Here is a 27460-nt window from a genome sequence, read left to right on the forward strand (position 1 = left end):
TGAAAACTCTTCACATGTACTCATTCTATATTATTTTAAATTCACAGCTCAACCTGAACCTTACTCTGATGTCGTATTCCTGGTCGATGGATCTCGACAAGTGGGACATGCAGGATTTCGTCATATAAGGAATTTCATTTTACAGATTGTTGATCAGTTGGATGTTAAAGCAAATGGATACAGAATTGGACTTGCTCAGTTCAATAAGGAACCAAAAGTCGAATTCTTACTGAATAAATTTCAGACAAAAGAGGAGGTGAAGAATTACTTACAGAATGATTTTACCTTCAGGCCTGGACCGGTGCTGAGAACTGGACGTGCCATTACTTTTCTGCAGAATACGTTCTTCAAAAAATCTGCTGGGAGTCGGAAGGACGTTAAGGTTCCCCAGATTGCAATAATAGTTACGTCTGCGTCATCACAAGACAAAGTTGAAAAGGCTGCCAAAGCTTTAAAGGATGAAAATGTGGACGTTATTTCGGTTGGCATAGGGAAGGGAATCCGAAAGGATCTGGCAGCAATGGCCTTTCTTCCAAACTATCCATTTGTTGTGAAGGTCGAAGACTTTGCTGAACTTGTGCAGTCTGCCACTGGACTGTCCACTACAATCAAAACAATAACTCAGAAAAAATATGTGGTGGAAGGCATCAAAGTGCCACCAGGTAATGTTCAATCTCTTCTTTACTTCAGATCAGAACTTGTTCTGTACGTTTGAGGTATTTATCATGTATTGATTTAGTTTCACTGTGAGGGACATGATAATCCACTGAGATATGTTTTATTACAACGTGATCTATTCGCTGCTGCAATACCTTCATGGACAAAAACCTGCCTCCACTGCTTTCTGATTATTATTACGTTTTATTGTAAATTCAGATGACAATCCCAATCCACTGCAGCATATTCGTGCTAACGTACAATGTGCCAGTCAGGTCTAAGCTATTTAATTGTAGCTGACTTCTAATAATGAATCAGTTTTAACCATTTTTATCAAAATCACTCTCCTCAGGTTTATAACAGTCAGTGTGTGGCCAGGATTCTTAGGGTGGTGGGATCTCCCTTCCCACCAACAAGTGTTAATTGGCTGGAGGTGGGATTTCCACCCTATTCAGTAGGAAGTCCCGCCTTATAGAGCTGCCCACCAATCTGACCGGCCAGCAGCTCTCTAGTCCATGTAACTTATATTTTCAATATTTCTAACTACCATCTTTGTTCCTTGAGCAGGCCTTTCCTGGCCTGTCGGGTCTCGCATGTCAATGTTGAAATGCCTGAGCTCCTGGGTAACGATAGCATAGCGTCGTTCCAGTCTGTCGCTCTTGAGGTTGTCCATGAGGGTCCTGATGTTCCAGTTCCTGAACTTCATTTTAAGGGATGGAAGATGTCTGTGTATGAATTCTTTTAATGTGGGGTGGCCATTGCACACCACATACAACAAGGGCTTATCCAAGCAAAGCTTTGGTCCAGTGACAAGGGGGTCCAAGATGATGGAGACCAGGCTATGCTGTTTGGGCCTAGGACACACAAGTACACATACTCCGTCGATCACTGGTGGTTACACCTTCTTCTGAAAAGGTAAACCAGAAGAAGGTGGCCACCGCAACAGGGTTGGCTATGGCATGAAAAGTAAACTAATTGGCCATCTCAGAAACTTCCCTTGCATGATAAATGACTGCCTCACGAACCTTCGGCTCATCGAGAACCAGTGGACTACAGTCCTCAGCATGTATACAGCGATGCTCCTCAGTGACTGGGACATGCCCTGCAGCACTTCGGCAATGCCCATCTGCGACTGGGACAAGCTCCGCAGTGCCTCAGCCATTCCCATCTGAGAACGGGTCATGTCCCGTAGAACCTCAGCAAGGTCAGCCTGTTACTGGTTCACAGCCCCCAGTGAGTCAGAATCTCAGCTATGGCCGTCACTGGGGGGCGGCACGTGGCACAGTGGTTAGCATTGCTGCCTACGGCACTGAGGACCCAGGTTTGAAATCCCGGCCTTGGGTCACTGTCCGTGTGGAGTTTGCACATTCTCCCCGTGTCTGCATGGGTTTCATCCCCACAACCCAAAGATGGGCAAGCTAGGTGGATTGGCCACGCTAAATTGCCCCTTAATTGAAAAAAAAAATAATTGGGCACTCTAAATTTAAAAAAAAGCTATGGCCGTCACTGTCTTGGACATTTTCACTCATGCGGCTGACGCCATGCACAAGGGTCTTCACTGCAGTCACCACTGTGTGGCCTCAGCGCCACACATTTCAGGCAACATCTCCTGCGCCCGTTGCCTCTGGGACTCATCCAATCGGCTCTGGATCTGCTGGAGTGTCACTGACATCTCCCTCTGAATGTCCCGGCCACACCCTAATGTCTCCATCAGCTCCAGGTAACCCTGTACCAGAGGCTGAGCATCAGGCTGGGACCCAGCTGGGTCCTGGGATCCAGCAGACCTCCGACTGCTGTCTCACCTGAGAGTTCCTGCTTCCACCTGATGTGCATTAGCAGTTGTATGGTGCTCACCAGATTGTTCCCCAGAAGCCTGGCCACTAACGTTTCCCACCGAGGTGAGTGTATCTGCACTGGCAGAGGGTGGGGATGACAGCTGTGACGCGTCGATCGTGGCATGCTCCTGGGAGACTGGAGAGGGTGCCGCCCAGGATGAACCAGCAACATCGGCTAAAGGACCTTAAGACCATAAGACCATAAGACATAGGAGCGGAAGTAAGGTCATTCAGCCCATCGAGTTCACTCCACCATTCAATCATGGCTGATTTAATGGCTGATCTAATGACCTGTGGGAGAATGGACATGTGGTCAGTGGGAGGGGAGGTTCAGTCAGTAAGTCAGTATGGCATTAACAACTCACGTGTGACAGGTCCTCTGGGAGAGGTCAGGTTGATCTTCACATCTGCAGCGTCTGCTAGCCTCCCGCTCTGTCCCCGGCCACCCCCATCACCTCCAGGTCCCGTTCCTTGAAGGTGCTGAGGATCTGTATGTCTGGCACTCCTACGCAGTCTGGGCCCTCTCCCAGTGATTGTGGAAGAGCTTCTCCTGCGGTGACACAAAAAGCATGTCATTAGCCATGTGCGTGTGTCACAGTGCTGGGAGGGGGCTGTGAAAGAAGGATTGGGGGTGTTGAAGGGAGAAAGGAGGTAAAGAGATGGTTGGTGGGTGGATGCTCACGTTGGGGTGGAAAGGTCTTGGGGGGGGGGGGGGGCACGGCTGGGGACATTGGTGTCAACTCACCCGTGCTTCCTGAAGGCCAGTGTCCAATGTGGAGATGCGGTACAATGACGCCCATGTGGCCATCAGTGCCATCATTGAGTGGTGCATCGGACTCCGAAAAATGGGGCTTCAATGCCTCGATCACTCTGGTGGTGCACTGCAGTCCACCCTCCGGAGGTTAGCCCGCTTTGTGGTGGTCTGCTGGGTCCTCCACAACCTGGCACAGCAGAGGGGCAATGTGCTGGAGGTGGAGGGGGAGGAAAATGTGGCCACCGAGGAGGAGGAGGACTAGGACAATGAGGGGCAGGACCAGGAGGAGCTGGAGGACAAGTCTGGGAAAGACCCGCAGGACCAGCTGGACGATGGTCAACAGGCAGGAGCAGCGATGGTCCGGCAAGCCCGGAGGGGCAAGGAGGCCCTCATCCTCTTTCGCTTCACATAGGACATGGCCTTGCCCATCATTCCCCATCTCCCCACACCCCTCTCTCCCTGTCTCTCCATCAGCCCACTTAACATCGTTCTTCACCCACTGCTCCCTCACCATTCCCACCCTCCAATGGTATGTGTAACATCACTCAAGGTGATGAGACTGTGTGGCCAGTGCCAGTAGGTCATGGTCGAGGGCAGGGGGTGATGATAGTCTGCAGAGAGCTCCTTGTTCACTGCCATAGCCTGACCCATGCCTATCTGTTGAGTGCTCGCTCACACCCATCACCTGCCTGTGGTGAGCTGGGGGGGGGGGGGGGGGGGGGGGGTTGGGGGGGAATTTGCGGGGGGGCTGTAGAGGGTAGAGGAGCCCAGAATCCCCATGGCCGGGGCGATGGGGCATGGGATTGGTGCTCGGCCCGCATTGCTGAACAAAGTGCCAGAGGCATCATACTGATTGAGGTCAACAGACTTTAATGGTGAACAAACGTATCCACAACTGCGCCACTCTCCCGATGGCGCCACCCCACTCACCCCACCCCGACCAGACACCCCCACCTTTCCTCCCGCAACCCCCCTTACCCTGCACCCCAGTGCCCTCTCGGTGATCCTCGATGTACTTAGCCTTCTGTGCTCTACTGCTGCATCTAGGTGTGCCCAAGTATGCACAGCAGAGGTGGAGGCAGCCAGCTGTCTAGCACGCCCCAGGGGCCAGAGGGCCCCGGCACACTTGCCGACAGCACATGTCCCGCCGCACTGCACTGCGTGCTGACTGCGAGATGCGCAGTTGTCAGGGAGATGGAACTCGGAAGAGCTGGCAGCTGCCATCTCCACTCTATAGGATGGCTCCGGGTTGACACCCAGCATTATGCTGGTACCCAGCTGGGTCCTGGGATGCAGCAGACCTCCGACTGCTGTCTAACCTGGGTGTTCCAGCCTTCACCTGAGGTGCATCAGCAACTGTGTGGTGCTCACCAGATTGTGCTCGAGAAGTCTGTCCACTTCTTTCACCCACTGAGGTGTGTGTCTATGTGCTGGTGGAGAGTGGGGATGACCGCTGTGCTGCCCTAGTATGGTGGCATCCTTGGAGCTCTCCTCCAAGGTGTTCTCTTGGGAGGCAGGGGGAGGGGGGAGCAGGCCACCCCGGTTCTGTTAGCCACACTCCCCGAGATGACGGTCGCTATCACTTCCTCCCAGGCGGTGGTAGCTGCCCTGTGGCTGACCTTCCGAGACTGTCGGGGGATCAGGGCGTCCCGTCTGGCATCTGGCCTCCACCGCGTCTAACAGTCATTCCAGGTTGGGATCTCCAAAGCACATCTCCATAGCAGCATGGTTGCGAGTAGAGGGGGGTTGGCTGGTCTCCATGGCGGCATGGTTGCGAGTAGAGGGGGGTTGGCTGGTCTCCATGGCGGCATGGTTGCGAGTAGAGGGGGGTTGGCTGGTCTCCATGGCGGCATGGTTGCGAGCAGAGGGGGGTTGGCTGGTCTCCATGGCGGCATGGTTGCGAGTAGAGGGGGGTTGGCTGGTCTCCATGGCGGCATGGTTGCGAGTAGAGTGGGGTTGGCTGGTCTCCATGGCGGCAAGGTTGCGAGTAGAGTGGGGTTGGCTGGTCTCCATGGCGGCATGGTTGCGAGTAGAGTGAGGTTGGCTGGTCTCCATGGCGGCATGGTTGCGAGTAGAGGGGGGTTGGCTGGTCTCCATGGCGGCATGGTTGCGAGTAGAGTGAGGTTGGCTGGTCTCCATGGCGGCATGGTTGCGAGTAGAGGGGGGTTGGCTGGTCTCCATGGCGGCATGGTTGCGAGTAGAGTGGAGTTGGCAGTGCAGGATCGGTTTAAGTGCTGTTCTCCTGGATCTGCAACTTTTATTTATTTTTTTAAAGTAGAGGAAGAGTCAGAGGACCGCTAATTAGTTTCAGCAACAAAGAAAAAACATTTATTAAATATGAAAAAATTGGATTGTGATACAATACATCTTTACTCCCCCCTATCTTAATAAATACACACAGATTTAAGGGTGAACATGAATTTCAAAGGACATCTTAAGCTATAATGGTCTCATTAACACAAGTCCCTTTTAAGCACACAAAATGATTGTTGTCAGATACACTCTCCAGTCTGAACCCAAGTTAGTGTCTATGGTGTCCTCCTCAGAATCCCCCCAGATGATTGTCACAGGAGCGTTTCCAAACTCCACTCGCAAAAACACACTTTAAATTCTTATCTCATAATAATGCTTTCCCTTGCTGGTTTCTGTTATGAAATCAAGTCCAGGTTTCACAAATGGCGCTTTCAAACAAAGCTTCCATTCTATTTTTAACAGTAATTCCAGTCCATGATTTCATGCCAACCCTTTTGTCTTGACTGCTATGCACGCTGTTCACAATTGCTTTAACTCTCAATTCCCAAACTGTACTAAAATGGCACCAAATATCCACCTCTGAAGTCTGCTGTCCCACTTTAAATCTAGCTACTGCGATTGTCTCTTTAACGCAGAACAATCTGTTTCCTTGAATTCTTCTTGAATTCATACCTTGGCCTCGTTTCACTTAAGTCCAGGCTTTTTAAACAATTCCCTGGTTATCTGGGCCGCATCTTGATCTTTAGGAAGTCTGCATCTTTGTAACTCCCTTGTCCTGTCCAGCTTCTCCGGGCAGAGTTGAGAGCTCTTCGCTCCTCAGTGACCTGGCTCCAACTGCTCTCAAATGATCTAAACCAAACATTTAAAGCTTTTTACCTTACAAGGCTTGCACATTTTATTTAATTTTGACACTGTAGCCCTATTAATCTCTATCTTGAATATACTTAATGACTGAATCCACAGATCTCTGGGATAGAGCATCCCAAAGATTTACAACCCTTTGAATGAAGACATTTCTCATCCAGTCCTAACTGGCTGATACATTATTCTGAGACTTTTACGCCATGTTCTAGATTTTACAGCCAAAGGAAAACAGCTTCTCACTGTCTCTATTGTTAAGCCGCTTAAAAATTTTATATTTGTCTACTCAATCGCTCTTCATACGACACTCTCCTCATCCCAGGAACTGGCCCAATGAATATTTGCTGAATTCCCTACAGGGCAAATATGTCCTTCCTTATGTAAAGGCGCCAAAACTACACACAGTACTCCAGGTATGGCCTTACCAGCCCTGCAGAATTACAGCAAGACTTCTTTACCTTATATGCCAATGCATTTGTAACAAAAGTCAACAGGCGGGAGTCTCCGACTGCGTTCGCCCAGCAACCGGAAAAACCCTACCCGAGCTCCATGGATTTTTCCATTGTTGGGGTTTGTCCCGTGGCGTTCTTACAGTGGGCGGGACAGAAGAATCCACCCCAACATATCCATTTGCCTTTCTAATTGGTGTGGTACCTACATATTAACTTTCTGTGATTCATGTACAAAGACACACAGGTCCCTCCAGATGCCTCTTAAGTGCCTATTTTAAGCAAAAGTTCTCTTCGTGAGCATCCAGCTGCAGGTGCAGGAACAGGAACATGTGCTCAGTGTTTATAGTATTGAACGAATACATGTCTTTTCTTTTGGAAAGAGCCGCACAGTGCATTAACAATGTTTTCTTATTCATTTTCAGTGTGCGTGGCTGCTTCACTTGTCGATTTTGTTTTTCTTGTGGCTGGATCAGACAAAACTGGAGTGACAAACTTTAAGCGGATTGGTGAATTTCTAAGCAATTTTATCAAGGTGTTTCATATTGGTCCAGAAAATGTGCGAATTGGGTTGGTTCAGTACAGCACATTCCCAACACAAGAGTTTCACTTCACAACATATCAAACCAAGGACGACATTATCCAGCACATTGCAAATATGCGTTTCAAGGGAGGAAAGACAAATACAGGGGCTGCTATTAACTTTCTAAGAAATAACTACTTTATGCCAGAAAGAAATACTAAAAGAGGTGGGATCCCTCAAATCGCGATTGTGATTACTGATGGAAACTCTGATGATGATATCAAAAAATCAGCATCTGCCCTTCGACGTCTTGGTGTTACTGTGTTTGCCATAGGAACACAAAATTCCAGTTTGACTGAGCTTGAAAGTATTGCCACATATCCTGCACAAAAATATGTCTCAATAAAAAATCTTGAAGATTTCTCAGGAATACCTTCTACAAGAACTTTTGCAAAGAAAATTTGCATTGAAATAGTTAAACGTTTGGATCACACACCAGGAAGAATGGATCAACTTGGACAAGGTAAGAAGTATAAATTTCTGAGTTCGGAGCGTACAGTAATTTTAGATGGAGAAAAATTGGGCAGTATTTCTTTTTGGAGGTGCGCATGTTTCTGGGGGCGGGTGGTGGACACATAAAATGGGTGAGTGCCCATCCCACTACCTTGCACTCAGCCCCATGTTCCCTCATACCCTATGCCAAACTCTGTCCTTCCAACTAACTACCTCCTGTATAAACTTATGCCCCATTTTCCAGGATCTGGCATTTCCATGCCCATTGACCCACCGTAAACCTTCAAGAACCAATGAGCATCATAATGTAAAGTGGTTTGTATAAAACAAAGCTTTGAAAAAACATAATCCATCTCCTATGGAATACAGGTCTGAACAGTAGGTTAATAAACATGTCATTTATCCGGGCCCTTTGAAGTTTGAAAAACCACAACCTACAAACACTTGAAACCACTTGAGTTATGGCAACTGTTGGGTGAAAATATTCACAAGTAGACCTTAACGTGAGCAAAATAAGCAATTTATTGTTTACAAAGCTCTGGGAGAAAGTCCTGGACCCCTCGGCCCTGCCGGTACACTTTCTCATTAAGCTGTGGCTTAAAGTGGGTTAATATACCCTTTCAAAAGCAGAATTAGTTCGCATTCTCATTTACACACAGCCAATCAATTCTCTTAGTACCGCAGTTCATTCCATATATAGCTATCAATTCTTTACACAGTAACTTACATTTGTCCAATCCATATGTGGCGCACATGATTACATAAGGTCATGAGTTGTCTGTCATAAGGTCATGAGTTGCCAGTCGAGATATGGATTTAGAGGCCACCCTTCTTCTCGTAGCTATCTTGACAGCTCAGAAATTCAGTACCTGCAGTCCGAGGAGCACTAGCCCTCATTGTCTTTGGAGGATACATCTGTTAGAGTCACTCATAGTCCAAGGTTCACTGTCTCAGCAGAAAATAAGCAGGCATTAATTCATATCCCAGCATATTATCAAAGCAGAAAGTTTACACCAACAGCAACAAACATTGTGAAACTGATCACAGAGTTCCGAAGCCTAAGCTATCAATCAAACAATGTTTTTTCTGGATGTAGGTGTTCTGGTATTATCATAGGTTCAGAGTTCCCAACCAAGCCTCATTATGGTTGTTTTTCTTCTTCTCAGGCTGCACTGACACTGACGAAGCTGATATCTACTTCCTGATTGATGGGTCAGGTAATGTAGATCCTGAAGATTTCACAGACATGAAAAACTTCATGCTTGACATAGTACAGGTGTTCCGCATTGGTAAAGACAAAGTACGGATTGGTGTTGTCCAATATGGATCTACTACTCAGAAAGAATTTGACATTTCTAAATATGCAACTGAAAATGAAATAGTCGATGCTATCAAAAGAATCAAATTAGTTGGAGGAGGTGTGTCAAAGGCGGGTCTGGCAATAACTAATATGAAGGCCATCTTCAAAGAAGCAGATGAAACTCGTAAACATCGGCCGCGCCGCTTCCTGATTATCATCACAGATGGAAAGTCACAAGACGATGTTTCAGCACCTGCTTCAGAATTAGGGATACAGGGAATAGAGATTTATGCTGTTGGTGTGGGGAAAGCTGAATACATTCAACTTCAACAGATGACAGGAAAAATTGAAAGGACTTTTCACACTGAAAACTATGACGCTTTGACAGAGATAAAATATCGAGTTATACGTGAAATGTGCACAAAAGAAGGTAAGTGGTTCTTGTTTTTGCTGTAACTATCAAGCATGGAAAGCTTTCTGTTTTAATACCTTATGTAGAGTAACTGGGCACCTAAAAGTTGATTTATCTTAGTCTTGGAACAGTAGAATGTCCAGTTCTGGCCCATAATAGTGTTGTTGGGACAGCCTCAGTACAGGCTTGCAGAGCCTAGAGAGCAGAAGGGGCAAGATGGACATTCCATTTCTAATTCCCTTTGAACACCTCATGGTGCACTAAGTCAGACTTTTGTCCGTTTCCATAGCTAGTACTTCCTGTCGCCAGGGGATAATAGCTTGAGGGTCGGCACTCTACATCAAGCATAACTGACCAAGAGTCTCTCCCACTCTTACAAACAGCCATTGGTGAGTTGGAAGGATTTGCAGGTTGACACACACAATCTGTTTGGCCGCGTTATGAACACACCGTCCTGGGGTGGGACGTGAATCCAGAGCTTCTGGCATAGAGGCAGTGACCCTACCTATTGAGCCACAAGACCCAAGATGGAGATGATATGTCATAAGTTGTTCATTACTACCTAAATATGCAGCAGTGGGTAGTGATTGGGGGAGGTTTAAGCAAAAGAATCACTGGGCAGAAACTCGACAGATACAATTTGAGTTTGGCAGCTCACAGCACCCTGTTTCTTTGAGTGGATATGGAGTAACAGATAGGGAATGTCTATTCACAAAATGAGGTCAAAACTGGGAACTAGGTCTAGGTCACTGTTTGAACCCATATGGGTCTTACGGGACAGGAATGGTTAACAAACCAGTGGATCATGCAGAATACAAGTTCCCCCGATACGTGGGCGGGGGACCTTTAATAATGTTTGTTTTATACAAATAGAGTCGGCCAGTAGGGCACCGACTGGAGAAGACCCAATGGGGAACTATCGGAGCTGTACATAATAGTAATTGTAAAATAAAGTAAGTTTTGTTTCAACCTATGTGGTATGGACTCTTTGTGGTTCTTACAAAAGTCTCTGCTCAATCTCAGCAAAACATGGTTAAAGGACTGTCCTCTTCCTTGCCTCTTTTCCAGTGAAGCCTTTTAAACCCTTGGTTAATATAAAAGGGGCAGTGACCTAGGGAAACAGACCATCATCTCTTTATTTGAACATGTTCCTATGATAATAATAATAATCGCTTATTGTCACAAGTAGGCTTCAATGAAGTTACTGTGAAAAGCCCCTAGTCGCCACATTCTGGCGCCTGTTTGTGGAAGCTGGTACGGGAATTGAACCCGCGCTGCTGGCATTGTTCTGCATTACAAGACCACTGTGCTAAACCAGCCCTTAAGCTTACAAGAGCCCCTAAGGGTACAAAAGTTAGAAAAATGGCTGTCAGAATTGAGGCTGCTGGCTTCAACTTCAACTCAAATTGTATTTGTCAAGTGATTCTTAGAATTCTTATGAGAGATTAGAATGATGGATTGATCAGGGACAGAGCTGAAAAGTACAATCAAAGTTCTGAGAAGATGAGAAATATGGCAAAATTGTGCCCGGAGAGATGCTCTGAGCAAAGTTAATTCACTGACGGATTGCCTCCAGTGCTGGAGCAGAGAGAGTGGGATACACCAGTCCCCGCAGAGGAGAACTTGCCACCCCTTTTTGGGAATGCCATCGGAGAAGCCACCAGCTGAACTTGTCCTCATTTAAATAGTTTTGCAGCCCAATTGCTTCATGTTGCAAAACAATGGTTATGAAGTTTCCACACCGCACCTGCCGGCCCCTGTAATAACCCTCCCGAAACCCACGGGGATGACCCAATTGCTCTCCCCATGGGGCTCGTGAAATACGAGCTTCCCCACTGAGGGTGGATGCCAACAGCTAGGGCTCATGATCAGGAACTTAAAAGCCGGCCAGGGTTGGGACCAGCAGGATCGGTAGTCCCAGCTGGGATTTATGTGCTGTATGCTGAGTTGTGGCCTTTACTTTTGTTTGCCTAAATAAATCTTCAACCTTCTTGGGACTCCTGAGGATATTGTAACCCCTCCCTGTGCGAGCGTTTAAATTCCTCCCAGGTGCTCTTTCCTAGGGTAGGAGTTAAGTACTAGGAGTCAGAGATTTAAAGTGCGTGGGGAAAAGTTTAGAACGGCTGTGCGGGCAAGTTTTCTACACAGAGGCTGGTAAGTATAGGGAATGCACTGCCTGGGGAGGTGGTGAGAGCAGGTACGATAGCGGCATTTAAGGGACATTTACACCAATATATGAATGGGGTGGGAATGGAAGGATATGGACTCCGTAAGTGCAGACGGTTTTAATTTAGGCAGGCACCATGGTCGGCGCAGGTGTGGAGGGCCGAAGGGCCTGTTCCTGTGTTGTATTGTTCTTTGTTCTTACTGGAGCAGGATGTTGAGGTTTTCAACACTCCATGAACTCCCAATCCTTACACTCAAGACTTCGCTCAATCCGATTGTGAGCAAAAATACACCTTTGACCCAGATGGACCTTGACCCTCATCATCTTGAGGATCCCCCCGCATCTCCCTTCCCCCTGAGTGCAGGACTTGTCCTGAACCCCCTTGTGCTGCCGCAGCACAAATCCAATAAATGCACCCCTTCCTTACTGCTGCTCTGCTGCTTCACCACACTGAAAAGTGAAATACTGTTGTTAGTGGGACCTGACGCGGAATCCTTGTCCCAGGAGAGCTACACAGCAGTCAGTCAGTGACAGCCAGGTTTCTGGCACTCAGTCGACTGTTAGAGATGACCCACTGAGTCTGAGTCAGGTGACAAGCCTCTGGAAGCAGCCGGCTCTAACATGCTGCAGATGCACCTTGTTTTTGAAAACTCACCACTATTCTTAGAAGTCCCCCTATACCAAAAAAGGCCGACATTCTAAATGGTGATCAGGGATTCTCACTCCCCGACTCCGATGCAAGCTTCAGTGGGTGCTATTCAGGTCAAACTATATTTTCAAGTTATCCCCTGGTATAACCCATACCTTCACCGAAGATTTCATCTACTTACCACTTAGTAGCATCGATCCTGGGTCCCGCATTGCTAAGTAAGTAAAGTAGACTAATAACCACTGTTTCAGGTTAAAACTTTTAAGTTATTTTATCATTATATATTTTTGTCTCTTTTTAAAAGATGCAATCACTGTCTTTACAGAAAAGTAAAAAGATCTTGCTTCTGGATCCTTCTGGTTGGTTGAAGGGACCTTCAGGCCCAACTTGATAATCAATCTTCTTTAAAATCTGATCTTCTTTAGATGTATTTAGCTATTTTAGCTTGGCTGCTCTGCTCTGTCTCTTTCCCATGACCGAGCTGATTGTAATCTGTCTCTAGCTGCTTGTTCCTTCTCTGCTTCTCTCTCTCTCCCTCTGAGCTCTGCTTCTGGATCTGGATCTGAATCTTTCCTGCCCTGGTCTCGAGGATTATATTTGCCTTCTAACAATTAAGTTTTTTGATGTTATTGTAAAGTAACTCTTATTTTCTTTGATTGTAAAAAGGAGCTTTTGATCTAAACCTTTTAATCCAACTAAGTATACATTTTGACATGACTTCATCTCATAGATCTGATTACATTGTGTCCTTTGTGGTGTTCAAAATGCTTTGGTTTCAATAGGTGTTACTTTTAATTCCTGTCATTTCTATAGTTTTATTTTCCAATTGTGTCCCCAGCTCAATTTTGACTTTAATTTTTGCTTTGAATTATGTTTCTCGTAGACTGATAAACCTGGTATTAGCAAATTTTCACAGTTAGAATTACCACCAAATTCAACTGAAGCTCATCCATTCTTTTTCAGATCCTTACTAAGTTAGTTACTTTCAATGAAGGTGTGAGCCATTGTCTTTGGCTTCATTCAAAATCCTGTTTGTCTTGTTTGCTAAGCCTGCTTGACCAAGGATATCTGCATTTTACAATCCTGCTCTGGCAGCTGCTGTTAACCCTTTGTGGGATCTTTCCCTGTATCCTCACATGTTTCTCTCAGACCAGATATTGCCAGACTTCCATGTTTCAAATGGCACATCTTTCCATATTATCAATTACAACCTGCAGAAAATTAGGCAGAAATGCAAGAGGCAGTCACCTGACTAGACCAAATGATGGTGAAGTCCCTTTGCATTCTGTTGATGTCATGACTCCTCATTGCTCTGGCCCCGAGGTCTCCATAGGAAAGGTGGCGGCTGTCTTGTTACAGAAGATTCTGTTGGATTTGTGCTCGGAACTACACTCCATTGCTCGTGGCATTCATGGAATCTATCAGTGGCTAGGCGAGAGGGGGGTTGCAGTACCATGATTTCACTCCAGGAGTCCCTTCCTCTCAGGGAGTCAGACAGAGGCTGCTGGAGATTCATAAGGAGAGGGGCCAAAAGCTGAAGACCCCAGAAATCCACCCATGTCACTGTAGGATTTCCACTCTATTCTTATGGGCGTGATTCACAGGAAAAAAACAGAGCCCGTTTTTGGGCATGTTTAGTGGGGTGCATCTTAGCAGATGCACTTTGCCCTAACTTTTGGTCTTGGTGAGGAACGGCCACCTGAGGCTGCGCTTACATAAGCTCAGTTCACCAGTACAGTAAGAGTGCTCGCAAATCAAGGGACCATTTTTAATAATAATAATCTTTATTGTCACAAGTAGGCTTACATTAACACTGCAGCGAAGTTACTGTGAAAAGACCCTAGTCGCCATATTCTGCCGCCTGTTTGGGTACACAGAGGGAGAATTCAGAATGTCCAAATTATCTAACAGCACGTCTTTCAGGACTTGTGGGAGGAAACTGGAGCACCCGGAGGAAACCCACGTAGACACGGGGAGAACATGCAGACTCCGCACAGACAGTGACCCAAGCCGGGAATCGAACCTGGGACCCTGGCGCTGTGAAGAAACGGTGCAATTCACCAAGTGCTACACTTTACCTTCCATCTGTGATTGTTGAATCTCGCAAAATGTCTCAAGTGTCGCGAATCTCATGAGAGACTCCTCGCGAGATTTAATGGCCTCATCATGTCACCAAGTTGAGCGTGACGAGGCCGGTAAATCCCATCCTGTATCTTTTTAACCTTGCACCGGAGCTCCACATTTGTGACCCATACTTCCAAACTAGGCCGCTTTGGAAATGAGAACACCCTGTTCTGGGTGTTCTGTGCAGAGCAGGTTGATTGGTGGAATCAAGAGTGCTAGCTGTCATATTTTGGTAAATTTCATTCCCATCATAGTTAAAAACATTGGGACATTTAAATAGCTTTTCACTGTGTTAGTGAATGAGTGTGAGTGGGTTAATTAGGTAGGGTGGGTCGGGTAATAGTGACCAAAAGAAGGTTAGATGGGGTTATTGGGTTACGGGGATATAGCTTAAGTGGGTCAGTGCAGACTCGATGGGCCGAATGGTCTCGTTCTGCACTGTATGTTCTATGTTCTGTGTTAATATCAATGGCTCAGAACTTCTGATCTCCGGATGATCAAACCCCAGATATGTGCCTCGGAAGCTCCGACAAGACTGACAATGATGGAATTGCCAAGGCAGATTCGACTTTGGATGGCAATTCCCCAGTGTCCAGAACCCTCTGAAAAAATCTGCAAATGCTGATTACAGCCGAAGACTTCAGATATTCCAACTTACTTATCTGGATAGTGAACCAGGAAACGTTTGATAGGTCTAACTGCTATGGTTATGGTCATGGCCAATCCACCTAACCTGCATGTCTTTGGACTGTGGGAGGAAACCGGAGCACTTGGAGGAAACCCACGCAGACATGGGGAGAACGTGCAGACTTTGCACAGACAGTGACCCAGCAGGGAATCGAACCTGGGACCCTGGCGCTGTGAAGCCACAGTGCTATCCACTTGTGGTATCACCACCCTGATACCGTGATTGATATTTATTTGTTGTCACATGTACCGAAGTACATGTGATAAGTATTTTTCTGCGGCCAAGGGAACGTACACAGTACATACATAGTAGACAAAAAGAATAATGGACAGAGTACATTGACAATGATACATCAACAAATAGTGATTGGTTACAGTGCGGAAGAAGAGCCAAACAAAGCAAATACATGAGCAAGAGCAGCATAGGGCGTTGTGAATAGTGTTCTTACAGGGAACAGATCAGTCCGTGGGAGAGTCATTGAGGAGTCTAGTAACTGGGGGGAAGAATGTTGCAGTATAGGAAACCTAATGTGGGATTGTGAAAATCTTCCTGAGCAGATTTGCTGTGGTCACCTGCACAAAAAAAGCCTGGTGTACAACAACAGGGTCAACAACATAGTTCAAAGCTTGTACACTAAGTTTGCTATTCTGCATTGATATGGGAAGATTGATGCAAAAAAGTGACAATTTAATGAGAAATATAAACAAACGTATTTTTGTTTTGTTTCCCTACAGCCTGCAGTAAAGTGAACGTGGCAGACATAATTTTCGTAGTCGATGGATCAAGTAGTATAAATCCTCCAGACTTTAAACGAGTAAAACTATTTATGGAAATCTTGATCAACAAAACTGAGATTGGTAAAACCAGAATGCAATATGGTGTAGTAATCTTCAGCACACCTGTAAATTTGGTATTCCAGCTCGATCAATATGATGACAAAGTACAACTATTGAAAGCTGTTGATAACATTGAGCAGTTTGGTGGGGATACAAATACAGGTGAAGCACTGGGATTTGCAATTAACTATTTTGATCCCTCAAAAGGGGGCCGTCCAGAAGAACGGCAATTCCTTATCGTAATTACAGATGGAGAAGCAAGCGATCATGTGTCTAAACCTGCTGAAGCCGTCCGAAATAAAAATATTACTATTTTAGCTATCGGTATCAAGGAGGCTAATTACGAACAGCTTCTGGATATTGCAGGATCCCACGATTATGTTTATCAGGTAGACAGCTTTGAAGCCTTAAATGAGTTGGAAAAATCGATTTCATTTGAAGTGTGCAGTCCAATTGATGGTAAGTTAAAAATATTTCAAATTACTTGTAAACTAGCAGATTGATTCCACAGTTTTCAACTCTGTGTTTATCGTGGGAACCTCACCCACTGGCAGTGAATTTTGGAAAATGATGGCTGCTTTGCTGGATAGAACATTTTTGAATATGTGTTGTGATAGGCAGCAACGTTAATCCATCAGGTTAGAATTAGAAAGTTTGGCTCATCTGTGTTGCAGCCAAGGTTTATTACTGCTGTTCTCTGCTCTTCTCCTGAAGATAGTGATATTTGTTGTGTTATGGTTCCATTTAGTGCCAGAAACCTGCCCTATTTCAGCCAATCAGCCACTCCACACATGTGAGCTTGGCAAGGTGTTTGACTCTAGAAGTCAACACATCCTGTTCTCAGCCATAGTCCAACCTTTCACACTTCCCAGGGGTCACTAAGGAGTTGGAATTTTGATGTTTCCCCCACCCCTCTTCTCTCGTTAGAGGTACTGAATCAATCATACCACCCTTCCCCCCAGCTAAGCTAAAATGGCTCAGTAGAATTGGAAACTTGTCTCATCAAAGACTCAGTATAACTCCTCACAGGCCATCTCCCTATGATAATAAAGAATAGGAAAATCTTTCATGACACCATTCAAAAACATATTCAAATCTACTGAGTTACTGACAAAAACGCAATCTAAATTTTGAAATTGCCAATTGACCTTCGTGTCAGACATCTTTGGGAAAAGAAACTTCCAGATTTCCACTGGTATTTATGTGAAATTCATGCTTACATCACCCTGAACAGCCTAACTCTAATTTTAAGATTATGTCCCTTGTTCAGGACTCATCCACATGTGGAAACAGTTTCTCTTATAGATCCAATCAAATCCTTTAATGATAAACACCTTAATTAGATCAACTCACAACCTTCGACACTGAAGGAAATACAAGCTATCCTGTGAGTTAAATCCTTCTAACCTCTCTATCATTGCGCATGCTCTTTGAAGCCAATACATCCCCTTCGGTATAATGTCCAGAATTGTATATCTTCCTTCCATGAAAGGAAAAGTTAACTTAATGTTTCAGATCCTTTGTCAGACTGAATGAGAAATCCCTTAATCAAATAAGAGGGAGGGAAGAACAATATGTAAATATCAAGAGTCAAGAAATAAATCTTACAAAGAATCAGTGGATTTAAAAGTCTATTATTCGTACTCGTAAGTCCATTAACTTCGTTGTGGTCAAAATCCTATACTTAAACCTTGACTATTAGATGTTCTTTTCTGCTGTCTGTTTTGGCACACCCATGAAAGACACTTATTTTACTTTCAGTTTTCAATCTACACCTGAAGCATTATCTCGTCATCTCTGTTTTCCGATACTATCAGATCTACTATATATTTTATCAATGCATTTTTATTTACGATTTCCAGAATTTTACACTTCCTTTCGTTTCTACTTGCCTTTGCTTGATTATTTATTGTTGACTATTTTTAAACAGAATGCAAGAGAATAGAAGTTGCAGACATTGTATTCGTCATGGACGGTTCAGACAGCATAACTGCAGTCCAGTTTGAGACGATGAAGGATTTTATCATGATAATGGTGAACCGTTCTGAAGTTGACATGGATAACGTTCGATTTGGTGCTATTGTGTATGGGAATAATCCGCAGACAATATTCCAGCTTGATCAATTCACAAGCAAAGCTGAAATGAGAAATGTGGTTCTTGGGCTTCAGAAGACGACACGTGGATCTCGCTACACAGCAAAGGCTCTGAAACAGGCACAGACACTTCTAACTACAGAAAACGGTGGTCGACTGCAAACCAAACTCCAAGTTCCACAGTTTGTTATTCTCATTACTAATGGACCAGCCACAGATTCAAACGACATACCACCCATAGCTGAAGCCTTGAGAAACGATGGTGTTGATGTCTATGCCATGGCAGTAAAAGGTGCCAACAAACCAGAACTTGTGGAGATTACAAAATCCGAAGCAAATTACTATGCTTCTGGGGATTTTAATTATTTGAACACTTTATCCATGACCATTTCTCAGTTGCTGTGTACTAAAACGAAACCAGGTGTGTAGCTGTTTCAGCAAAGAAATTATACCAAAAGAAATATCTGTCCAGGAACCATAGAACCATATCACTACCTTTGCAAAGCTATTCCAGGTTAAAGTGCTGCTGACAGTTCAATGTCAATGTAAATTTTAATGGAAAAGAGGCTGATGCACAGATGCTGTGAAACTTCTGTTTTAGGAAATATTAAAATCTGCATTAAATGCAAAAATGAAAAATTATTGGTAAAAATCAATTTGCTGGATGAAAGACCAGCCCTCGTGATTTTTTAAAGTGCAATGATTTTTATGACATTTAAGACGTTCTCCCCCTGTCTGCGTGGGTTTCCTCCGGGTGCTCTGGTTTCCTCACACAAGTCCCGAAAGACATGCTGTTAGGTAATTTAGACATTCTCCTCCGTGTACCCGAACAGAGTCTGGCGACTAGGGGATTCTCACAGTAACTTCATTACAGTGTTAATGTAAGCCTACTTGTGACACTAATAAAGATTATTATTAAGCTAGATTACTGTCACTGTGGGTAGGATTCTCCACCTCTCACCGTGGGAGTGGAGTTCCTGATTTGACGGAAAATCTTGTGTCGGGCTAGACATTGGATCGGTGCCGTTACAATACTTTGGTCTCCTGCTGGTTTGCGCTCCTGGCAGGACCACCACACCAGACAACCCCATCAGACCCCCCCCCCATCAAAGACCCCCTTCAGACCACCCCATCAGTCCTCCTCAGCCCCTCCATCAGGTCCCTCCATAAGCCTCCACCAGACACCCCAACCGGACGCCCCCATCAAACCTCCATCAGAGACCCACATCAGAGACTCCATCAGAGATCCCCATCAGACCTCCAATTAGAGCACCCATCCAACCATCCCCAGTTCTCCGACAGATTGCCCACCATACCCCTGACAGACCCTCCACTAGAACCCCAATTAGAGCCCCATCAGAGGCCCCAATAGAGACCCACCACATCAGAGATCTCCCATATCAGAGACCTGCCACTAGAGCCCCCCATCAGACCTCCATCAGATGCCCCCATCAGAGACACCCATCAGAAGCCCCCATCAGAGATCCACCATCAGAGACCCTCCATATCAGAGACATCCCATCAGAGACCCCCCCATATCAGATAACCCTCTCATCAGTCACCATGTCTGGAAGCTAAAGAGTAGTCCAAGCAGAAACAGTGAAAAATCACTCTTTCAGTTACCTGTTTCTTACACATGCTACTCAGACAGATGTGTAGAAAGCAGTAGCTTTTACCATATTTTGATCTCCCTCAGATTATTTCATCTGCAAGGCTTCGATTCACTTTCAAAGAGAAATGGTTTTTTGAAGGCTGTAATTGACAAAGTAATAGCATCCAAAAGCCCTGTGTGGATTGTTTATTTTTGTTTCCCTTCATACATGAATAACTGCTTTAACAATGTACACCAGTTACAAAATTCACTGTAGCATCTCAACAGGATTCCTCCGATGTCACATTCCAAGCTCACAATGTCTACCACTTAGCAGAACATGTGGTTGTGACTGTAACCTGCCAGCTGCGGCAGCGACAGTTCCAACCTCAGAGCAGGACATTTACTATGTCAAGGTGACCATCTTCCATGTGTTAGGTCCCTTCCATTTTGCCACTGCAAGTAGAGTGTAAGCCACATCCTGCAATTAACAGACATCACATAGGTTTTCTGAGCAGAGAGACAGCTTCATTAAATTCGCTGTTATCAGGGACAAGGAGATGGAGCAGGTACAAGGGGTTAGCATTCTTTTCAGGCTACAGTATGATGCAAAGTGCCATTTACTATACACAAGTTACCTTACACAAGCTTTATTAGTACTCTGGTGAGGCGCTGCCATGGAGAATGCACTAGGTAACAGTTACCTGCCAAGCACTTTTGTAAATTCAAACCCAAAGAGTCAACTCTGATGGATCAAGGCATTGCCCTGGAGAATGAACCAAAGAATGGTTGTCTCCAAATTTAGTTGAAAAATGTTCAATGCATGGATGTAATCCGTCTGTCTGAAAAGGATAGGGCACTGTGTGTGAATATATTATTAAAATGTACATATATTATAACTATCTTCCCGCCACTTGTCAATGGGATTTTCCATTATAAAAACCCCATGCCGTCGGGAAACCTGCAGGCGGGAAAAATGGATCACGACTGGAGAATTGCAGCCGACATTTGCGACTGTAATTTTCAATTCACACCCACAAAGGGTGCAATGTCGAAGCCTTTTGAAAATCCAGCCCCAGGACTCGAGTTTTACTCAATCCCCAAAATTCACAGAATTTCTGATGGCCAAATAATTATATAGGTTCATGGTTATCTTCGCACCCTATACAAAATGGCAATATATGGATGTTTGAAGTATTAAACTGTACTCTCGAAATTCTTTAATATTGATGGTTTTTCGACCACACCATCTGGCCTTGCTCTAAACGCTCTTTGAATTTTTGTGCAGAATGCAGACTTCAGAAAGCGGATATTGTTTTCCTCCTGGATGGCTCGGGCGTAGTAAAAGACAGCGAATTCCAGTTGATGAAGGAAGGCTTGATAGATTTTGTCAAGATGTTTAATGTTGGTCCAGATGACTTCCAATTTGCCTTGGTCCAGTACGGCAAAACGCAACGTGTTGAATTCAACTTGTCTTCGTCTGATTCACATGAAATGCTTGGAAAAAACATTGAAACTGTCACCCAGCTGAAAGGAGAAACTGCCACTGGAGCGGCACTAACATTTGTGAATAAACTCTTCCAGCGTTTAGATGGGAGTCGAAGAAGTGAAAAGGTGCCCCAGTATCTTTTAGTGATTGCAAGCGGGTCATCTGTTGACAGTGTGGTTTCAGCGGCTACTGAGTTGGGTAAACAGAGTATTCAAATATTTGCATTGGGTATTAAACATATAAAAAATAGCGAACTTCTGCAAATCACTGGATCGCCGGGGAGAAAACTTTTTATTAAAGATATTAAGGATTTAACCAAAGTTAAAAGAAGAATTGTTCGTGTCATTTGCATTCCACCTCCTCTTCCAAAAGGTAAGTGAATTTTTAACAATGATGTAGCCTTCTAAAAGACTGCTTGGCTCTCTGTGCCACAACTCTGGCAACTGTTGAACAAAATCATACACCAAGCCATATACTGGCTTCGATGTTTTTGCCTCTCCACTCGTTTTTTCTTTTGCAGTTTGGGGCAGAAGGAGCGTCCCATGGACCTTTCCCCACCTCATTTCTTGGGTGCAGTCTCAGTCAATGGTGAATGTCCTGTTCATGTGTGAGTGAATGACTATTAGAAGCATGCACACAAGATAAAAATGTCAGTGAAAAGATACCCAAGAATCTGATTCATTAAAGCAAGGATGCAATTCTTCAGTGAGAGGATAGTCAGGATTTGTGGTCGTGTTCAGAGTGCTGCCTTGAACAGTTCCCAGAAAAATATTTATAATTTTAAGAAGTGCTTTATCGATTTTATTGGCGGCGTATGGGCTGCCTCCACGCTCAGGCTTCAACAAGCATCCAATTTTAGGGGCAGGTTCCAGGCAGGATCTGGTAAGCATATGTCCAGTAAATAACTGGGACTGCAAATGAGGTATGTCACAGTCAGACAAGCCAAGCTTTTATATTTAAAATTGGGAAACCAAGTGATTCCTTCTTAAGTGTCTTCGAAAAATTGTTCAAATATTCATTCTTTTAACTTCCATTGCTGCTAATGTTGTTTCACTCCATTCAGCTCTTATGAAAATGTAAAGGTTAACTAAATTGTGTGAGGCATGGCGGTAACAAAAAGTTCTTCATAGTGCTGGAACAGCCAATCGGGACCAGTAAAGTGACGCATTTTTTTTTCCCCTTTCCCCGAATTGTCTTCCCTGCTCCACCCGCCATCCTCAACTGAAGTGGTGACCTGCCACCAGACCTCTAACAATGGGGGTGAGTGGCTGACGTGAGGAGGGTTCAGCTTCCATACGGTTCCTAATCAAAATGATAAAATGCCACTGCAACTGGGAAATAGCTGCTCGGTGATACAACCCTGGGCTCTACCATAGTGTCTCCTTCCTCTCGGAAGGAGCGATCACAATATGGTGGAATTTAAAATACAGATGGAGGGTGAGAAGGTAAAATCAAGCACTAGTGTTTTGTGCTTAAACAAAGGAGATTACAATGGGATGAGAGAAGAACTAGCTAAGATAGACTGGGAGCAAAGACTTTATGGTGAAACAGTTGAGGAACAGTGGAGAACCTTCCAAGTGATTTTTCACAGTGCCCAGCAAAGGTTTATACCAACAAAAAGGAAGGACGGTAAAAAGAGGGAAAATCGACCGTGGATATCTAAGGAAATAAGGGAGAGTATCAAATTGAAGGAAAAAACATACAAAGTAGGAAAGATCAGTGGGAGACTAGAGGACTGGGAAATCTTTAGGGGGCAACAGAAAGCTACTAAAAAAGCTATAAAGAAGAGTAAGATAGATTATGAGAGTAAACTTGCTCAGAATACAAAAACAGAGAGTAAAAGTTTCTACAAATACATAAAACAAAAAAGAGTGGCTAAGGTAAATATTGGTCCTTTAGAGGATGAGAAGGGAGATTTAATAATGGGAGATGAGGAAATGGCTGAGGAACTGAACAGGTTTTTTGGGTCGGTCTTCACAGTGGAAGACACAAATAACATGCCAGTGACTGATGGAAATGAGGCTATGACAGGTGAGGACCTTGAGAGGATTGATATCACCAAGGAGGTAGTGATGGGCAAGCTAATGGGGCTAAAGGTAGACAAGTCTCCTGGACCTGATGGAATGCATCCCAGAGTGCTAAAAGAGACGGCTAGGGAAATTGCAAATGCACCAGTGATAATTTACCAAAATTCACTAGACTCTGGGGTGGTCCCGGTGGATTGGAAATTAGCAAACGTGACACCACTGTTTAAAAAAGGAGGTAGGCAGAAAGCGGGTAATTATAGGCCAGTGAGCTTAACTTCGGTAGTAGGGAAGATGCTGGAATCTATCATCAAGGAAGAAATAGCGAGGCATCTGGATGGAAATTGTCCCATTGGACAGACGCAGCATGGGTTCATAAAGGGCAGGTCGTGCCTAACTAATTTAGTGGAATTTTTTGAGGACATTAACAGTGCGGTAAATAACGGGGAGCCAATGGATGTGGTATATCTGGATTTCCAGAAAGCCTTTGACAAGGTGCCACACAAAAGGTTGTTGCATAAGATAAAGATGCATGGCATTAAGGGGAAAGTAGTAGCATGGATAGAGGATTGGTTAATTAATAGAAAGCAAAGAGTGGGGATTAATGGGTGTTTCTCTGGTTGGCAATCAGTAGCTAGTGGTGTCCCTCAGGGATCAGTGTTGGGCCCACAACTGTTCACAATTTACATAGATGATTTGGAGTTGGTGACCAAGGGCAATGTGTCCAAGTTTGCAGACGACACTAAGATAAGTGGTAAAGCAAAAAGTGCAGAGGATACTGGAAGTCTGCAGAGGGATTTGGATAGGCTAAGTGAATGGGCTAGGGTCTGGCAGATGGAATACAATGTTGACAAATGTGAGGTTATCCATTTTGGTAGGAATAACAGCAAAAGGGATTATTATTTAAATGATAAAATATTAAAACATGCTGCTGTGCAGAGAGACCTGGGTGTGCTAGTGCATGAGTCGCAGAAAGTTGGTTTTCAGGTGCAACAGGTGATTAAGAAGGCAAATGGAATTTTGTCCTTCATTGCTAGAGGGATGGAGTTTAAGACTAGGGAGGTTCTGCTGCAATTGTATAAGGTGTTAGTGAGGCCACACCTGGAGTATTGTGTTCAGTTTTGGTCTCCTTACTTGAGAAAGGACGTACTGGCACTGGACGGTGTGCAGAGGAGATTCACTAGGTTAATCCCAGAGCTGAAGGGGTTGGATTACGAGGAGAGGTTGAGTAGACTGGGACTGTACTCGTTGGAATTTAGAAGGATGAGGGGGGATCTTATAGAAACATATAAGATTATGAAAGGAATAGATAGGATAGATGCGGGCAGGTTGTTTCCACTGGCGGGTGAAAGCAGAACTAGGGGGCATAGCCTCAAAATAAGGGGAAGTAGATTTAGGACTGAGTTTAGGAGGAACTTCTTCACCCAAAGGGTTGTGAATCTATGGAATTCCTTGCCCAGTGAAGCAGTAGAGGCTCCTTCATTAAATGTTTTTAAGATAAAGATAGATAGTTTTTTGAAGAATAAAGGGATTAAGGGTTATGGTGTTCGGGCCGGAAGGTGGAGCTGAGTCCACAAAAGATCAGCCATGATCTCATTGAATGGTGGAGCAGGCTCAAGGGGCCAGATGGCCTACTCCTGCTCCTAGTTCTTATGTTCTTATGTTCTTATGTTGGAGTCGCATGTTGAGACCCAGCACACTTCAATAACTCACTCCGTTCCATTCATTTTCATGGCTTGCTTTTGGAAATTTAGTATGGGAGCTGAGATGAATTATTTCTTATCCTGTAGGGGGTTCTCAAAGGTCAGGGAGCAAAGCAAGATTTATTTCTTAAATAGCATTTTTCATTGCAAGATTTGAACTAGTTCCGTGTATTAGAATACCAGCAAGTTCCCAAAGGCTCAGTTCAAAACCTATAATGCCAAATGCAGTCATTTGCAATTTAGGCTAAAACTCCCTGATTCCATCCCTTCTGTGTTTTGACATGACAGGCCTCACCTGTGGCATTGATAAAGCCGGTACAATTAGCATTCCCATCTCTGCTTGAGGGAGAAGCAAATAAATCAGGATTTCATGCTCTTGATTGCTATCTTGCAGCAAAGTGAAAATGCCGGCATTGAGTGACGACAGGATCAAGCGTAACTGCGATTCCTTTCAGAATCGAAGAAATGCAGACCTTCTCTGCCTTTGGTTGCCACTTAGGTCGAGGTTGGGATGTTGTCTGAGAATTGTAGTGTTCACTTCCAATCACAGTTGATAGATCTCAAGCAGCCTGTACATGCGTCCAACAAGCCCTGGGCAACATTCAGATTTGGGTTGATAAATGGCAAGTAACTTTCTTAGGATTTGCGCATGTGTTACTCATAAGGCTAGTATTTATCACCCTTTCCTAATTGCCCTTGGGGAGGTTGTGGTGAGCCATTATCTAGAACTATGGCAGGAGCCACACAGGTGCTAGACACAATGATAACCTTGCACATTCAAGTTTAACCACCTCAATTTGACAGTCAACGACATTACCATTTTTGGATCTTCCACTCTCAATGCACAGTGACATAAATCCTGAGTCCACAAGAGGTGGGTATTCTGCAACAAATGCCACCCCACTGGAGTCCCCAAAATCTTCCATCAAGTACAAGGCACAAGTCAGGAGTGTGATGAAATATTCCCCCCTTGATGAATGCAGTTTCGGGCAGCACGGTAGCATTGTGGATAGCACAATTGCTTCACAGCTCCAGGGTCCCAGGTTCGATTCCGGCTTGGGTCACTGTCTGTGCAGAGTCTGCACATCCTCCCCGTGTGTGCGTGGGTTTCCTCCGGGTGCTCCGGTTTCCTCCCACAGTCCAATGATGTGCAGGTTAGGTGGATTGGCCATGCTAAATTGCCCTTAGTGTCCAAAATTGCCCTTAGTGTTGGGTAGGGTTATTGGGTTATGTGGATCGGGTGGAGGTGTTGACTTGGGTAGGGTGCTCTTTCCAAGAGCCGGTGCAGTCTCGATGGGCCGAATGGCCTCCTTCTGCACTGTAAATTCTATGTCTATGTTAAAAAAAAACACTCAAGAAGCCTCAATGCCATCTAAGAGAAAACTTGATTGTCACTCTCTTCACTGCCTTAAAAATGAACTAACTCCACCACTGGCACACAGTGGCTTCAATGTGCACCATCCACAAGATCCACTGCAACAACTCACTTAAGGCTTCTTTAACACCTCACAAAACTGCATCTTCAACCACTCAGAAGAACAAAGGCAGGAGATAGATGGTAACACCACCGCCTCCAAGTTACCCTCAAAGCAACATTATGGGCCTGATTCTCCAGCCTCGTTGAGCTCTCGCTCAAGCGAAATGAGATCAGTGAATAGCGGGAGACACCAAAAACGAGAAGCATATCAGGCGCCAAATACTTTGCGATACAACCTGCCTGCTCCCCTAGGCAAAATCAGGGTTTTGCCATGGCGTGGCGAGAAACCAATTATCACCACTTAAGCCCAATTTCCATACAATTAACGAGAGCCACCCCATATCCAACGGCCTCCTGTCATTCAGCGCCCCCCCCATCAAGTGCTCACGCTGGCACCGATTTGTACTCCTTTTGAAAAACGTGAACCTGGCAGAGAGACTTCTGTGGGGAACCGAGGAAGTGAGTAGCCATATTTGCTCACAGGCAAAGACCCCGGGGTGCTGAGCTTGCCACCCCAGCGCTCGGTGGGGTGTGGGGGACCCTCGGCTGAGGGTGGGGACCCTCCGCAAGGGTGGGCCGCCATGGGATTGGGGGAGGGGCAGCTGCGGGGCAACCACTCTCGGCACCACCATGCCAAACCCAGAATCATTTACCCATTCCAGGGGCAACCCTTGTCCCTGCCCCTCTGCCCCGCCAACCACCCATGACCCCCACCGACTGCCGAGGCCTCTGGCCGTGCAGCTGAAGGCTAAGACTGATAGGGAATTGGCAATTGTGGTTAAATGAGCATCCCAAGTGGATTCCCTTGGGTGGGCAAACTATGTAGCATATGGGAGTAATTGCCTAGAATCCCAATCACACCTTGATGCCTGAACACTGTGCTGCTTGAATACTTCGGGAGGCAACACCATACACGCAGCAGTCAACATCCGAACACCCAAGGGATGGGACACAGCTTCGCGGACATGTCCACGGCCGGAGTGTGGGTAGGTGCCATGTGGACGGGAGATGCCCGTAGAAATGTGCCAAGGGATCGGAGGTCAGTCCGCATTATGGAACAA

The 27460-nt window shown here is 45.2% G+C and overlaps 1 protein-coding gene across 1 annotated transcript in view; it reads left to right on the top strand.

Moving 5' to 3' along the window:
- LOC140425484 (collagen alpha-6(VI) chain-like) overlaps window positions 1-27460 on the top strand; it is a 210699-nt gene that overhangs the window by 13692 nt on the left and 169547 nt on the right. Inside the window, exons 3-8 of the mRNA XM_072509802.1 lie at window positions 48-662; window positions 7235-7855; window positions 9012-9575; window positions 15920-16480; window positions 17952-18536; window positions 20995-21567. Coding sequence (XP_072365903.1) covers window positions 48-662; window positions 7235-7855; window positions 9012-9575; window positions 15920-16480; window positions 17952-18536; window positions 20995-21567 — 3519 coding nt within the window. The remainder of the gene's footprint in view (window positions 1-47; window positions 663-7234; window positions 7856-9011; window positions 9576-15919; window positions 16481-17951; window positions 18537-20994; window positions 21568-27460) is intronic.

Source organism: Scyliorhinus torazame, chromosome 6, assembly GCF_047496885.1.
Source record: "Scyliorhinus torazame isolate Kashiwa2021f chromosome 6, sScyTor2.1, whole genome shotgun sequence".
Taxonomy (NCBI): domain Eukaryota; kingdom Metazoa; phylum Chordata; class Chondrichthyes; order Carcharhiniformes; family Scyliorhinidae; genus Scyliorhinus; species Scyliorhinus torazame.